General features: G+C 47.9%; 1 protein-coding gene across 2 annotated transcripts in view; it reads left to right on the top strand.

Annotated features, from left to right (window-relative positions):
- FCGBP (Fc gamma binding protein) overlaps positions 1-17,813 on the top strand; it is a 65,862-nt gene that overhangs the window by 13,950 nt on the left and 34,099 nt on the right. For both annotated transcript variants that reach the window (XM_078359627.1, XM_078359628.1), the window contains 3 exons: positions 5,934-6,504; positions 8,784-9,385; positions 10,625-11,192. In XM_078359627.1, the coding sequence (XP_078215753.1) occupies positions 5,934-6,504; positions 8,784-9,385; positions 10,625-11,192 (1,741 nt within the window). The remainder of the gene's footprint in view (positions 1-5,933; positions 6,505-8,783; positions 9,386-10,624; positions 11,193-17,813) is intronic.

Genomic DNA, 17,813 nt, shown 5'->3' on the forward strand with positions numbered 1-17,813 from the left:
GTGAGACTCCATCTCAAAAAACGAAACAAACAAACAAACAAACAAATCAGTAGCAGGACCTTAGAACCCTGCCCTCCAGCAATCCCACATCTAGAAATTTTGAGGATATTCAGAGACAGGGTTCACCTGGTCGGGTGGGGTGGGGGGAATGCCAACATGGATTATAATAGCAAAAAACAAAAACAAACAAACAAACAAAAAACTGTCCAAGTTAGAAAGGAAACTCAATATCCAACAATGGGGGATTCACCTTGACCAAATAATGAAATCTAATGAGCCCCTGCTATGCACCAGATATGTTTCTTAGCACTCTTCTCATCTTAATGCACTTAATGCTCACAAGCTCTGTCCAGCAGGCATTGTTATTGTGAACGTGTTCAGACTGGGAAACAGGTTGAGATAAGCTAGTAAGTTCCCCAGGGCTCAGAGCTAGTAAGAGGTAGAGGTCAGGGCACAGGCATACAGGCTCTGGAGTCCCTGTTCTTAATCCCTCAGCTGTCTTGACTCTGGTAAATGCATTACTACTCAGTTCATATGAATAGCAGCAGCCTAGAGCAATTACTTCCTTTTTTCCCCGCCATGTTATTATGAAAATATTAAAATGTCCAAAGTTGAAATTCTTGTACAGAGTCAAAGTTGAATGCTCAGATGCCAATCATCTAGACTTTTCTTTCTTCCTTTCCTTCCTCCCTTCCTCCCTCCCTCTCCTTCCTCCCTTCCTCCCTCCCTCTCCTTCCTCCCTTCCTCCCTCCCTCCCTCCCTCTCCTTCCTCCCTTCCTCCCTCCCTCTCCTTCCTCCCTTCCTCTCCTTCCTCCCTTCCTCCCTCCCTCTCCTTCCTTCCTTCCTCCCTCCCTTTCCTTCCTTCCTTCCTTCCTTCCTTCTTTCTTTTCTTTTTTCTTTCTTCTTTCCTTCCTTCCTTTTCTTTCTTTCTTTTGACAGACTCTCGCTCTGTCACCCAGGATAAAGTGCAGTGGCATGATCAGGTTCAAGCGATTCTCCTGCCTCAGGCTCCCGAGTAGCTGGGATCACAGGCATGCACCACCATGCCCGGCTAATGTTTGTATTTTTGTAGAGATAGGGTTTCACCATGCTGTCTAGGCTGGGCTGGAACTCCTGACCTCAAGCAATCTGCCCGCCTCAGCCTCCCAAAGTGCTGGGATTACAGGCACCAATCACCTAGATTCTAAATACTGTATTCTTCTTGATTGCTCACACACTGACCCATCTGTTCATCCCTCTGTCCACTCCACAATCCTTCTTATTTTCTATGCCCTTCAAAGTTCCAGACATCAGTACATTTCACCCAAAAAACTTCACCATGTCCTTCACTAGAATACAATATTTTCTCACTTCTTTTGGCTTATTTTGGAGATGAAATTAATGTATAATAAAAATCACAAATCTTAACTGTGTAGTTCACCTTTGGCAAATGTGTAACTGAATTGTCCATCAAGATATGGACTATTAAGAGAATGGAACAAAAAAAGAAAAAAAAAGATAGGACTATTTTTATCACCTGAGAAAATTCCCTCATGTGCCTTCCCAAATAATCCCCAACCTACCCGTAGAGATAATCACAGTTGACTTTTTTTTTTCCAGCATAGGTTAGTTTTGCCTGTTCAAGAACTTCAGGGCTGAGCGCAGTGGCTCATGCCTATAACCCCAGGACTTTGGGAGGCCTAAGTGGGTGGATCACTTGAGGTCAGGGGTTCAAGACCAGCCTGGCCCCATCTCTACTAAAAGTACAAAAATTAGCTAGGTGTGGTGGCATGTGCCTTTAATTCCACCTACTTGGGAGGCTGAGGCAGGAGAATCACTTGAACCCAGGAGGCAGAGGTTGTAGTGAGCCAAGACTGTGCCACTGCACTCCAGCCTGGGTGACAGAGTGAGACTCTGTCTCAAAAAATATATATACTGTATATATATTTTGTGTATGTATGTGTGTATATATATATATATATATACACACACACACACACACACATACATATATACACACCTATATAGACATGTATATATACACAACATGTATGCATATGTGGACACATACATATATATGCACACATGTACATACATATATACACAACATATATATATAAAACATTTTTTTTTTTGAGACAGAGTCTTGCTATGTGGCACGATCTTGGCTCACTACAACCTCCACCTCCCAGGTTCAAGCAAATCTCTGCCTCAGCCTCCTGAGTAGCTGGGATTACAGGCACCCGCCACCACGCCTGGCTAATTTTGTTTTTTTAAGTAGAGACAGGGTTTCACCATCTTGGCCAGGCGGGTCCTGAATTCCACCCAGGCTGGAGTGCCATGGCGTGGTCTCGGCTCACTGTAACCTCAGCCTCCCAGGTTTAAGTGATTCTCTCGCCTCAGCCCTCCCAAGTAGCTGGGACTACAGCTGCCTGCCACCATGCCTGGCTAATTTTTGTATTTTTAGTAGAGACGGGGTTTCACCATGTTGGCCAGGCTGGTCTCAAACTCCTGACCTCGTGATCCACCCACCTCAACCTCCCAAAGTGCTGGGATTACAGGTGTGAGCCACTGCGCCCAGCCTTACTTTTTATTTTTCTGTCAGATCCTCACAGAGGTCAGTGACTTGACAAAGGTGTAGAGCTACTAGCAGAATCATGGTAGGATACTCAGAAGACATTGCTAGGAGAGGAGTTAATGAAATAGTGACTTCAGCATGGTCTTTTTTTTAAAGTGTAAATATATCTAAAGGTAGAAAAAACTCAACAGGATCTATACATTTGTATGTGTGTGCCTACAGGGTGCTTTTCCTTTTCTCATTTTTGCTCATGTGCATTTTCTGTTTTCTGTAATGAATGAATATTATTTATGTCATTTAAAAATGGAGATTGGCCACGCATGGTAGCTCATGCCTGTGATCCCAGCACTTTGGGAGGCTGAGGCAGGAGGATTATTTGAGCCCAGAAATTTGAGGCCAGCCTGAGCAACATAGGGAGACCCCATCTCTATAAAAAAAAAAAAAAAATAGCTGGGTGTGGTGGCGCATGTCTGTGGTCCCTGCTACTTGAGAGGCTGAGGCAGGAAGATGGCTTGAGCCTAGGAGGTCGAGGCTGCAGTAAGCTATGATGCTGCTACCACACTCCAGGTTGGGCGACAGAAGAAAACTGTCTTAAAAAAAATACATATGTAAAAAAGCAGAAAAATAAAAATGGAGATCATGGACTTAGGGGAGAGACAGATTTGAGCAGCCATCCTGGGCTGAGAGCCCTGAGCATGTGGCCGTGGCCTGTCTCCATCACTGCGGTGTCTAAAGCAGCAGCTGGCACAGAGCAGGCCACACCATGGGACTCACAGAGGCTTTGTCTTCCCTCTGGGCCATTGCTCATGCTGTCCCCTCTTCTGTTGCTCCTTTTTTCATATTTCATCCTTTTGTCTCAGACTTTCTCCTCTTCAAGTCTCAGCTCTGGCACAGCTCGGAGAATGTGTAAGGAAAGAGTAACAAAGAGATGCCCAGGCTGGGTGCGGTGGCTCACGCCTGTAATCCCAGCACTTTGGGGGGCCAAGGTGGGAGGATTGGTTGAGCCAGGCGTTCCAGACCAGCCTAGATAACATAGTGACACCCCATCTCTAATTAAAATTTTTTTATTAATTAAAAAAAAAAGAGGCTGGGCATGGTGACTCATGCCTGTAATCCCAGCACTTTGGGAGGCTGAGGTGGGCAGATCACTTGAGGTCAGGAGTTAGAGACCAGCCTGGCCAACATGGTGAAACCCCGTTTCTACTAAAAATACAAAAATTAGCTGGGCATGGTGACATGCACCTGTAATCCCAGATGGGAGAATCACTTGAACCTGTGAGGCAGAGGTTGTAGTGAGCTGAGATCATGCCACTGCACTCCAGCCTTGGTGACAGAGCAAGATTCCATCTCAAAAAAAAAAAAAAAAAAAAAAAGAAAAGAAAAGAAAAAAGAGATGCCGTGGGGCAAAAAGAGACACAGATCTTTTCTCCTGGTTCTTAGACTTCAGGCTGCTATAATACCAGAGCCCAGGAGGCTTACCAACAACACAACCTTGTCTCTCACAGTTCTGGAGGCTGGAAGTCCAAGATGAGGGCACCAGCACCACCAGGTTCAGGTGAGGGCCCTCTTCCAGGTTGCAGATGGATTACTCCTTGTGTCCTCACACAGTGGAAAGACGACTTAAGAGTTCTCTGAGGCCTGTGTCATAAGGGCGCTAATCCCATTCATGAGGGTGCCGTCCTCCTGACCTAATCACCTCCCAAAGGCCTCCCCCCACTCTTAATACGATCATGTTGGAGGTTAAGATTTCAACATGTGGGCTTTGCAGGAGACACCAAGCCAGATGGACTGGCCAGGATCTCTGTCCACTCAGGGCATTTACATCAGAATATCCTACTCCCTCCCGGTTTTCCTGGCTCTCTCTCTCTTACTGGTCCTTTAAGGCTCAGCACAACTGTTCTTTCCTCTGGGAAGCCTTCCCTGACCAGCAACGTTAGATCTGGCTGTTTTCCTAGGTTTTCACAGCCTCCTATCTCCCCACCATCCCAGCTCTGAACCCTCAGCCTGTGCCTCCCCTATCCCATCCTTCACCCCTCTGCCTGGCCTTTCTGATCCTGGCCTTGACTCTTTTGCCTGTGCTTTTCTCATCTTAGCCCTGACCCCTGTGAACTCTCACTGTCTGGTGATGGTCTGTTTATCTGAATGGACTGGGAGCCCTGTGAGGGTAGCACCTGGGGCTGTGTTGGTCACCTTCGTATTCTCAGGATCTCCCAGCCCACGGCCAGGCACAGAGTGCATGCTCAGTGAATGTGATTAGATGCAGCAGTGACTTAATTCAGCTAGTGAGTGTCTGTGATTCTGCCAGGCCCTGTTCTATACACTGGGAATAAAGCAGCAATCAAAGCAGACCCAAACCTCTGACTCTGTGGAGCTGCCATTCTGATGGAGTAGGACAGATGATAAACACAGTCAATTCGTGAATTATGTTTTAGAAGGGCAGACACTATAGGAAACAAGGAAAGCAGGGAGGGAGGATAAGGAGTAGGGAGAAGCTGACTTTTTTTTTTTTTTTTTTTTGAGATAGAGTCTTAGTCTCTTTGGCGCGATCCTGGCTCACTGCAGCCTCCACCTCCTGGGTTCAAGCAATTCTTCTGCCTCAGCCACCTGAATAGCTGGGATTACAGGTGTGTACCACCGCACCCAGCTAATTTTTGTATTTTTAGTAGAGACAGTGTTTCACCATTGGTCTCAGACTCCTGACATCAAGTGATCCACCCACCTCAGCCTTCCAAAGGGCTGGAACTACAAGCGTGAACCACAGTGCCTAGCCCAAGGCTGCCATTTAAAGTTGGTTGTTGGCTAGGTCCCATGGGTCGTGCCTATAATCCCAGCACTTTGGGAGGCTGAGACAGGTGGATCACGAGGTCAAGAGTTCAAGACCAGCCTAGCCAAGATTGTGAAACCCTGTCTCTACTGAAAATACAAAAATTTGCCAGGCATGGTGGCAGGCGCTTGTAATCCCAGCTACTCAGGAGGCTGAGGCAGAGAATTGCTTAAATCCAGGAGGCGGAAGTTGCGGTGAGCAGAGATCACACCACTGCACTCCAGCTGGATGAGAGATCAAGATTCCGTCTCAAAATAAATAAATAATAAAAAAATTAAAAATTAAAATTAAATAGGGTGGTCAGGTAAAGCTTGAATCAGTGACATTTGAGCAAATACTTTATAGGAGGTACAGAAGTGAGTCACATGTACATCTCCAGAAAGAACATCTCAGGCCACAGATACTGCAAGAGGCAAGGTCTCTGATGGTGGCAGTAACAGAAAGAATGAGTCCCAGTGCCGCCAGAACAGGGGAGCAGGCGGGAGGCCCAGAAATGAGGGCTGGAGGCCAGATGGCACAGGGGCCTGACCACCCCCCTCACCTGCTCTGCAGATCGACAGCCAACGCTCACGCCTGCCAGTCTCCCTGAGTGAAGGTCGCCTGCGTGTGTACCAGAGCGGGCCACGGGCCGTGGTGGAACTGGTCTTCGGGCTGGTGGTCACTTATGACTGGGACTGCCAGCTGGCACTCAGCCTGCCCACACGCTTCCAAGACCAGGTGTGCGGGCTGTGTGGAAACTATAATGGTGACCCAGCAGACGACTTCCTCACGCCTGATGGGGATCAGGTTCCTGACCCTGTGGAGTTCGCAAGTAGCTGGAAGCTGGATGATGGGGACTACTTGTGTGAGGATGGCTGTCAGAACAACTGTCCCGCCTGCACCCCAGGCCAGGCCCAGCACTATGAGGGCGACCAACTCTGCGGCATGCTGACCAAACTTGACGGCCCCTTCGCTGTCTGCCATGACACCCTGGACCCCAGGCCCTTCCTGGAACAGTGTGTATACGACCTGTGCGTGGTTGGTGGGGATCGGCCCAGCCTGTGCCGTGGCCTCAGCGCCTATGCTCAGGCCTGTCTGGAGCTTGGCATCTCAGTTGGGGACTGGAGGTCACCAGCCAACTGCCGTGAGTGATGCCCTGGGTGGGGGTTGGGAGCATACGGTGAGGGGCAGGAGACCCTTGCATCTACTTAATATCTGAGAAGTTACTGTGGTTCAGCCTGGTGCTGGGCAATGCCAGGGGCCCAGTGATGGCCAAGATGGCCAGCTCTGTCCACAATGAGCCTAAGGTTGGAGCAGATGTTTCACCAGAAAGTAACAGTCTGGACGGTTCCAGGCAGGATGGGGAGGCCCATGCGGAGGGGTTGGGGCCAGGATGGGGGAGGAATAGGCAGATGAGTTAGGGCTGGGATTGTGGGAGGTACAGGCATAGGGGTATGGGCCAGGATGGAGGAAGTCATTGGGGCTTTGGGAAACAAGAGAAGGCTTCTGGGAAGCAGGGGTGAGCAGGGAGAGTTTTCTAGAGAAAGGGATGTTTAATTTGAAACCCACAGGAGGGGCCGGAAGTTGCCAAGAGAAAGAGGAGGAAGTGAGATGCAGGCCCAGAGAGCAGCACACTCAAAGGCTTGGCATGACAGGAATTCCTGTCTGCAGAATCCCAACACAGACAAGCAGACGTTTCTTCCTTTGCCTGTAACCCTCCCATGACTCCCATTGCCCTCTAGATAAAGTCCAGGCTCTGTAGCCAGATGTCCATATGCTTAATCATTCACTCATTCATTCCCCAAGCATTTCTTGAACCCCTGCCTGCCCGCCGTGCATGCTGATGATATTGAAGACACAGTGAGGATCGGCATAGATTTGTTCCTGCCCTTGTTAGTGAGGCTCCTAGAGACATGTCCCAGAGGCAGAAAGGATAGGCAGAAGGGAGGAGGAGGCATTCAGGCCCAGCCCCAGGCCCAAGGGAGGGGGAGTAAGTATGAGGGAGACATAGAGGCCACTGGGCGTTTGTCTTGGCCAGTGCTCTGTCCCTACTGCCCAGTAAGCCCCCCATCCCCACCCCATGGCTGGCATGAAATGGGAACCAGAGAGTTCATTCTTCCTCCCATTCATTCCCGCAGTATTTCCTGAGCACCTGCTGTGCTCCAGGCCCTGTCCTTGGTGCTGAGGACTCAGCAGTGATTGAGACAGACCAGGTCCCCACTCCTGTAGAACTTTTCTCCTAGTGGGAGGGGAGGGACACAGACAGTGAGCAGATAAACTAGAAATTATCTTCAGAGAGCCAAAGAAACAAGTTCATGCAGTGACAGTGACTGGGAGGCTCGTGAAAAGGATAATCAGGGAATGCCTTTCTGGGCAGGTGACACTGGAGCTGAGACCAGGGTCAGGCAACAGAGTTAACTAAGTACTAACAGTAATGTCCACAGAATGTTTCTCCAGAGATCAACTCATTTAATCCCCACAACAACCTTGTGATGTCTGGCCTACATTAGCCCATCTTGCTGATGGGGAAACTGAGGCATGGGGAGCTCGGAGTCAGTGGTTGAGAAGGAGCGATCTGGGTTTTGAACCCAGGCCACCTGGGCCCCAGTGGGCTTTCTGAGGAAAGGGAAGGCAGAGGAAACAGCCAATACAAAGGCCCTGCAGTTGGAGCAGGACAACCAGGGAGGAGGAGGCAGCTGGGGCCGGGGCAGAGTGAGCACGAGGGAGAGGGAGAGGGGGTGAGGGCAGAGAGGTGAGAGGAGCAGATGGCACAGGGCCTCCTGGAGCATGAGGAGGACTGTAGTGTTTACTCTGAGTGAGAGGAAGCCACAGGAGGGCTCTGAGATAGGGAGGGACCTGATCTGACCCAGATGTTCCCAGATCCCTCTGGCTGGTGTGAGGAACAGGCTGTAGGGGCAGGAGGTAGCCCAGGCAGGAGGCTGCTGGAGTGCATAGGACCAGAGGCAGATTCTGTAGCTGGGTGGAATTTTTTTTTTTTTTCTTTTTTTTTGAGACAGAGCCTTGCTCTGTTGCCCAGGCTGTGATGATATAGGCTCAATGCAACCTCTGCCTTCCAGGTTCAAGTAATTCTCCTGCCTCAGCCTCCCAGGTAGCCAGGATTACAGGCATGCTCCACCACGCCTGATCAGTCTGGGTAGATTTTGAATATGGCGCTCACAGGACTTGCTGACAGATGGGCTGTCCAGTGAGCTTTAGGGGGCTGGCGGGGTGGAGATTAACTGCAATTCCGGGATGGGGCGCAGAAGCACCCAGAGGGATGGAAGTGCCATTATCTGAGATGGCGAGCTCTGAGAGAAGAGCACGGTTGTGGGGGTGGGGATTCCTGGCCGCTGTTGCGGACAGTGGGCCCCTCGACGGCCCCTGCTGCACCTGTCTGACCCACCGTCTCTAATCTCCCCGCAGCCTTGACTTGCCCCGCCAACAGCCGCTACGAGCTCTGCGGCCCCGCCTGTCCGGCCTCCTGCAACGGGGCTGCGGCGCCATCCAACTGCTCTGGGCGCCCGTGCGTGGAGGGCTGCGTGTGCCTCCCGGGCTTCGTGGCCAGCGGCGGCGCCTGTGTGCCAGCCTCGTCGTGCGGCTGCACCTTCCAGGGCCTCCTGCTCGCTCCAGGCCAGGAGGTGTGGGCGGACGAGCTGTGCCAAAGGCGCTGCACCTGCACCACCACCCAGCAGGTGACCTGCCGCGACACGAAGGGCTGCCCGGCGGGTGAGCGCTGCAGCGTCCAGAATGGCCTCCTGGGCTGCTACCCCGACCGCTTCGGGACCTGCCAGGGGTCCGGGGACCCACACTACGTGAGCTTCGACGGCCGGCGCTTCGACTTTATGGGCACCTGCACGTACCTGCTGGTCGGCTCGTGCGGCCAGAACGCGGCGCTGCCAGCCTTCCGGGTGCTGGTGGAAAACGAGCATCGGGGCAGCCAGACCGTGAGCTACACGCGTGCCGTGCGGGTGGAGGCCCGCGGGGTGAAGGTGGCGGTGCGCCGGGAGTACCCGGGGCAAGTGCTGGTGAGCGACGCGGGTGCCCAGGGCTGGGTGTCGGGGCAGGAAACACCCTCTGAAGACTTGGAGCTCCGAGTGGGGCTGGGGGTGGGAAAGTCTGTTAGAAGATTTAATTTTTTTTTCTTTTTTCTTTTTCCTTCTTGTGGAGAATAGGATCTCACTACATTGCCCAGGCTGGTCTCTAACTCCTGGGTGCAAGCCACCCTCCGGCCTCAGCTTCCCAAAGTGCTAGGAAGTGAGCTATCATCACATCACTGCACTCTGGCCTGGGTGACAGAGTGAGACCCAGTCTCTATTTTAAAAAGGAAGCCAGAGGCAGGGCACAGTGGCTCACGCCTGTAATGCCAGCACTTTGGGAGGCTGAAGTGGGTGGATCACCTGAGGTCAGGAGTTTGAGACCAGCCTAGCCAACATGGTGAAACCCCCTCTCTACTAAAAATACAGAAAAAAAAATTACCCAGGTGCAGTGGCTCATGCCTGTAATAATCCCAGCTACTCCAAAGGCTGAGGCAGGAGAATAGCTTGAACCCCAGAGGCAGAGGTTGCAGTGAGCCGATATTGTGCCTCTGCACTCCAGCCTGAGTGGCAGAGTGAGACCCTGTCAAAAATAATATACATAAATAAGTAAATAAATAAATAAATAAAAGGAAGCTAGCATGCAGCAGCCTGAGTGAGAGGGACAATGAGAAGAGGTGAGGCAAGGGAGGTAATGGGGAGATAGACAGATCACGTATGTTTTGAAGGCCATTGGTGAGGAACTTGGATTCTTTTTTTTTTTTTTTTGAGACGGAGTTTTGCTCTTGTTACCCAGGCTGGAGTGCAATGGCGCGATCTCGGCTCACCGCAACCTCCGCCTCCTGGGTTCAGGCCATTCTCCTGCCTCAGCCTCCTGAGTAGCTGGGATTACAGGCACGCGCCACCATGCCCAGCTAATTTTTTGTATTTTTAGTAGCGACGGGGTTTCACCATGTTGACCAAGATGGTCTCGATCTGTTGACCTCATGATCCACCCGCCTCGGCCTCCCAAAGTGCTGGGATTACAGGAGGAACTTGGATTTAAGCTGGTGCTTTAGGAATGAAGAGGGTTGAATGGTGAGCCAGGCAGAGGGAACAGGAAGTGCAAAGGCCTTGAGGTGGGACTGAGCATAATGTGTCCAAGAAAATAGCTGGAGGTGAGTGAATTGGAGGATGGGCCAGCGAGCCGTAAATACCCTGACCACATGGCCCTCTTGCATCTTCACCCAGGTGGACGGCGTCCTTCAGTATCTGCCCTTCCAAGCAGCAGATGGGCAGGTGCAGGTGTTCCGCCAGGGTAGTGATGCTGTCGTGCGCACTGACTTTGGCCTGACTGTCACCTACAACTGGGATGCACGAGTGACTGCCAAGGTGCCCAGCAGCTATGCTGAGGCCCTGTGTGGACTCTGCGGGAACTTCAACGGGGACCCAGCTGATGACCTGGCTCTGCGGGGTGGGGGCCAAGCTGCCAATGCACTGGCTTTTGGGAACAGCTGGCAAGAAGAAACGAGGCCTGGCTGTGGAGCAACTGAACCAGGTGACTGTCCCAAGCTGGACTCCCTGGTGACCCAGCAGCTGCAGAGCAAGAAAGAGTGTGGAATCCTTGCTGACCCCGAGGGGCCCTTCCGGGAGTGCCACAGCAAGCTGGACCCCCAGGGTGCCGTGCGTGACTGTGTCTATGACCGCTGCCTGCTGCCAGGCCAGTCTGGGCCACTGTGTGACGCGTTGGCCACTTACGCTGCTGCATGCCAGGCTGCTGGAGCCACAGTGCACCCCTGGAGGAGTGAGGAACTTTGCCGTGAGTATCGCAAATGGCAACTGGGGGACTCAACCTTATATATATATTCATTAATGTATAAATATAATTAATTCATTTAATCCTTTTTTTTTTGTTGAGACAGAGTTTCACTCTTTTTGCTCTTGTTACCCAGGCTGAGTGCGATGGCGCAATCTCAGCTCACCGCAACCTCTGCCTCCTGGGTTCAGGCAATTCTCCTGCCTCAACCTCCTGAGTAGCTGGGATTTTAGGCTCAAACCACCATGCCCGGCTAATTTTGTATTTTTTTTTAGTAGAGATGGAGTTTGAGATTGGTCAGGCTGGTCTCGAACTCCTGACCTCAGGTGATTCACCCACCTCCGCCTTCCAAAGTGCTGGAATTACAGGCGTGAGCCACCTCGCCCAGCCCTTTTAATCGTTACAACAGCCCTGTGAGGTAGGGATTGCTGCCTAGTCTGGTCTCCAACTCCTGGGCTCAATCCACCCTCTCGCCTCAGCTTCCCAAAGTGCTAGGAAGTGAGCTATGATCATCACTTTTGATGTAGGTTTTGTGTTATACCTAACTTAACAGATGAAGAAACTGAGGTTCAGAAAGGTTCAGTTACATGCCTGGGATCATGATAGCTAGAAAGTCACAGACGGTGGGCATGCAGTTGGTATTTGAAAAATGGCAGTACACCTGGTGACCCAGGATCTCATTCCCATGTAGCAGCTGTCATTGAGATATGAGCAGCAGTATCATCGTTAGGAGTCTCATCCCCTTTCTGGTTCTTTTTGGTCTCTATCTATCCTACTTCACTTATTTACATCTGCCTGACCCCTTGGGCAGTCCGTTTGGGAGCCTTGTCTTAGTGGAGGCTGCATGAATGGTCTTCCAATGTTTTTGCTTGCCTAGAAAAGAAGTTTGAAAAGCCATTCATCCTCTCACCTGATTTTTTTTTTTTTTTTTGAGATGGAGTTTTGCTCTTGTTACCCAGGCTGGAGTGCAATGGTGTGTTCTCAGCTCGCTGCAACCTCTGCCTCCTGGGTTCAAGCAATTCTCCTGCCTCAGCCTCCTGAGTAGCTGAGATTACAGGCATGCACTGCCATGCCCAGCTAATTTTGTATTTTTAGTAGAGATGGGGTTTCTTTATGTTGGTCAGGCTGGTCTCGAACTCCTGATGTCATGATCCGCCCACCTCAGCCTCCCAAAGTGCGCCATCTGATTTTCTTTTAAGATGGGATCTTGCTCTGTTGCCCAGGCTGGGATGCAGTGGTGCAATCATAGCTCACTGCAGCCTGGGACTCCTGGGCTCAAGTGATCCTCCTGCCTCAGCCTCCTGAGTAGCACCAACCTCAACTAATTTTTAAAATATTTTTTACAGAGACAAGATTTTGATTTTTTTTGCTTAGGCTGGGCTCGAACTCTTGGGCTCAAGCAATCCTCCTGCCTCAGCCTCTCAGAGTACTGGGATTACAGGCATGAGCCACTGTACCACGTTCCTCTTACCTGATTTTTAATTTTTAAAATTTATTATTGAAATATACAGATATTCAAAAATATGTACATATCATAAGCTAACAGCTTGATCAGTTTTTACCAAGAGAACAAATCTGTGTGAACAGCCCCAAATTCAAAAAAACGTCCAGGCCCCCAACCCCAAGAGGTAACCACGATTCTGGCTTCTGAAGTCTTTAAATGTTGGAATTAATGGAAGTATACACATCTAGTTTTTTACCTGAAATAATTACAAAACTTATAATTTCTAACAAATGGTAACTTTTGACTTTTAAGAACTTTTCTTTTTGGGATGAAGCCTTGCTCTGTCGTTCAGGCTTACTTGGCTTACTGCAACTTCCACCTCCACCTCCACCTCCCAGGCTCAAACGATTCTCCTGACTCAGCCTACAGAGTAGCTGGGACTACAGGCGCCCGCCACTCCACCTGGCTAATTTTTTTGTATTTTTGGTAGAGAAGGGGTTTCACTATGTTGGCCAGGCTGGTTTCCAATTCCTGACCGCAAGCGATCCGCCCACCTCAGCCTCCCAAAGTGCTGGGATAACAGGCATGAGCCACCATGCCTGGCCAAGTATTTATTCTTTCTCATGATGCCAGGGGCTGCTGAGGTGTTCTCCCCAGCCTGGGCCAGCTTGGTTGGTGTCTGCAGTCTGTTGGAAGCTCAGCTGAGACTGGGTAAATCTAGGGTGCTTTTACACATCTGGCAGTTGTCCAGCTGGCTGGTTTTGGGGGCCCTCAGCTGGGACTTGTTGTCTCTGCTCCACTTGGTCTCATCTTCCAGCGGGTGAACCCAGGCTTCTTCGCAAGGTGCTCTCAAGATTCCTAAGAGCAGCAAAAGCACACAAGCCCCAGTGTGCAAGCACTTTCCAAGGCTCTGCTCGGCATCATGGTTGCCAGTGTTCCATTGGCCAAAGCAAGTACTATGGTTGTGCCCAGAGTCGACACATGACCATTGGCAGCCTGTGTCAGAATCCCCATCACACTTCTCTGCCGCAAACAGACACATACGTGACTAAGATTTCAGAATATTTACAATCCTAGCTACTCAGGAGGCTGAGGTGGGAGGATCCCTAGAGGCTGAGAGTTAGATACCAGCCTGGGCAACATAGCAAGAGCCTATTTCTGATAAACAGTGCAGGCTGAGTGTGCTGGCTCACACCTGTAATCCCAGCACTTCAGGAGGGTGAGGGAAAGGGATCATCAGAGGCCAGTAGTTTGAGACCAGCCTGGCCAACATGGCAAAACTTCATCTATACTGAAAAGTAGTCAGGTGTGGTGGCGGGTACCTGTATTCCCAGCTACTTGGGAGGATGAAGTGGAAGAATCATTTGAACCTGGGAGGTGGAGGTTGCAGCCAGCCGAGATCGTGCCACTGCACTTCAGCCTGGGTGACAGAGTAAGACTCTGTCTCAAAAAAATAAATAAATAAATAAATAAAAAACAGTGCAATCCCCACCCATCCTGAATCCTAACACAAGGTGTGTTGCCCCGGGGTGTGAAACCTCCTGGGACAAAACAGACTTCTTATAAAAGATAGAAGAAGTTTTAGAAATTCCTGACACTGTAAAACCCTAAGTGGCTCTAGAAGCAAACCAAATACACATACTGCATTGGATTGATCTACCTTCATGCTTTTACTCCGTCAGAATTTCTTTATTTCCTCCCAACATAGTATTATGAAAATTGTGAAATATACAAAAAAGTTTAAAGAATTTTACAGGGAAGACACACAGACCCACCTCCTGGACTCTATACTCTAATTTTTTTTTTTTTTTGAGACAGAGTCTCACTCTGTTGCCCAAGCTGGAGTGCAGTGGCATGGTCTCAACTCACTGCAACCTCGCCTCCTGGGTTCAAGTGATTCTCCCGCCTCAGCCTCTCATGTAGTTGGGATTAAAGGCGTGTGCCACCACACCTGGCTAATTTTTGTATTTTTACAGAGAAACGGGTTTCACCATGTTGGCCAGGCTGGTCTCGAACTCCTGACCTCAAGTGATCCTCCCGCCTCATCTTCGCAAAATGTTGGGATTGTGGATATGAGCCACTGAGCCAGGCCTCTACACTCTAATTCTAATTCACTTACTTGCTTTATCACATATCTATCCCTCCATCCATCTTTTCCTTTTGTTTATGTCATTTATTTATTTATTGGAAAAGACAGGTCATTTATCCTGCAGGAGTTCCTACTTTTGTGATCTGGCTAGTTGCTTCTTTGGAGTGTTACTGAACTTGTCTCTATGTCCCCAAGATTCTCCTGTAAGCTGGATGTTAGCTTCAGAATGGCACCACCCAGCAGAACTTCAGTGATGACGGCTCCGTATCTGAGCTGTTCAAATAGGTACCAAGTTGCCACAGGTCACAGGTGGCTGCTGAGCACTTGAAATGAGGCTGTTTTGACTGAGGAGCTGTCCATTTTGTTTCATTTTAATTAACTTACATCTAAATGGTCACAAGTGGCTAGTGGCTTATTAGACGGCATAGATACAGGTTTAATGTGGTTCAGTTTTAGTCACGTAGATAATGCTGTTTTTTTGAGACAGAGTCTTGCTCTGTCGCCAAGCTGGAGTGCAGTGGCATGATCTCAGCTCACTGCAACCTCCACCTCCCAGGTTCAAGCAATTCTCCTACCTCAGCCCGGCTAGTAGCTGGGATTACAGGTACCCGCCACCCTACCAGGCTAATGTTCATATTTTTAGTAGGGACAGGGTTTCACTGTGTTGGCCAGGCTGGTCTGGAGCCACTGCACCTGGCTAGATTTGCTTTTTATAAACTGGAGTGACTGGAGTTTGGGGAGCGGAGCAAGGAGTTGGTTTTTTTTTCAACACTCGCTAAATATTTTAATTTAATTACTGCTATAGAAGGAAGAAGCTAAAAGTATTGCATTTACAAATACACTGCACAAATTATACACATACACACAAATATACTGCACAAATTATACACATACACACAAATATACTGCACAAATTATACACACACACAAATATACTGCACAAATTATACACACACACGAATATACTGCACAAATTATACACACACACGAATATACGGCACAAATTATACACATACACGAATATACTGCACAAATTATACACACACACGAATATATGGCACAAATTATACACACACATGAATATACTGCACAAATTATACACACACACGAATATATGGCACAAATTATACACACACACGAATATACTGCACAAATTATACACATACACACAAATATACTGCACAAATTATACACACACAAATATACTGCACAAATTATACACACACACATGAATATACGGCACAAATTATACACATACATGAATATACTGCACAAATTATACACACACACGAATATATGGCACAAATTATACACACACATGAATATACTGCACAAATTATACACACACACGAATATATGGCACAAATTATACACACACACGAATATACTGCACAAATTATACACATACACACGAATATACTGCACAAATTATACACACACATATACTGCACAAATTATACACACACAAATATACTGCACAAATTATACACACACACATGAATATACTGCACAAATTATACACACACACAAATATACTGCACAAATTATACACACACACAAATGTACTGCACAAATTATACACACACACACGAATATACTGCACAAATTATACACACACACACGAATATACTGCACAAATTATACACACACATGAATATACTGCACAAATTATACACATACACACGAATATACTGCACAAATTATACACATACACACAAATATATTGCACAAATTATACACATACACATGAATATACTGCACAAATTATACACACACACGAATATGCTGCACAAATTATACACACACGAATATGCTGCACAAATTATACACACCCACACAAATATACTGCACAAATTATACACGAATATACTACACAAATACACACACGCACAAATATACTGCACAAATTATACACACACACGAATATACTGCACAAATTATACACACACACGAATATACTGCACAAATTATACACACACACACAAATATACTACACAAATTATACACACACGAATATACTACACAAATACACACACGCACAAATATACTGCACAAATTATACACACACACAAATATACGGCACAAATTATACACACACACATGAATATACTGCACAAATTATACACACACACACACACAAATATACTGCACAAATTATACACACACGAATATACTACACAAATACACACACGCACAAATATACTGCACAAATTATGCACACACACGAATATACGGCACAAATTATACACACACACATGAATATACTGCACAAATTATACACATACACACGAATATACTGCACAAATTATACACACATGCACAAATATACTGCACAAATTATACATACACACATGAATATACTGCACAAATTATACACACACACATGAATATACTGCACAAATTATACACACGAATATACTGCACAAATTATACACACACACATATGAATATACTGCACAAATTATAAACACACGCACAAATATACTGCACAAATTATACACACAAATATACTGCACAAATTATACACACACACACGAATATACTGCACAAATTATACACACACACATGAATATACTGCACAAATTATACACACATGCACAAATATACTGCACAAATTATACACACATGCACAAATATACTGCACAAATTATACACACATGCACAAATATACTGCAGAAATTATACACATACACACAAATATATGCATATGCATGTTTAAAATATATACCACAGATCAACAACCTGTATGCAACTTGAACAAGGTCATTAAGGACATACTAGAAGCCCGGGAGTGGCTGCTCATTCCTGTAATCCCAGCACTTTGAGAGGCTGAGGCAGGGGGACTGCTTGAGCCCAGGAGTTTGAGGCCAGCCTAGAGAACACAGCGAAACCCCATATCTACAAAAAATTAAAAAAATTAGCCGGGTGCGGTGGTACACACCTGTAGTCCCAGCTACTCAGGAGGCTGAGGTGGGAGGACTGCTCAAGTCCAGGAGGTCAAAACTGCAGTGAGCCACGACAACAAGCATCGCAGTGCTGCTTCCAGCCTAACAGAGCAAACCCCATTTCAAAGAAAAAGAGAAGCATAATA

This window comes from Callithrix jacchus, chromosome 22 (assembly GCF_049354715.1).
Source record: "Callithrix jacchus isolate 240 chromosome 22, calJac240_pri, whole genome shotgun sequence".
NCBI lineage: Eukaryota > Metazoa > Chordata > Mammalia > Primates > Cebidae > Callithrix > Callithrix jacchus.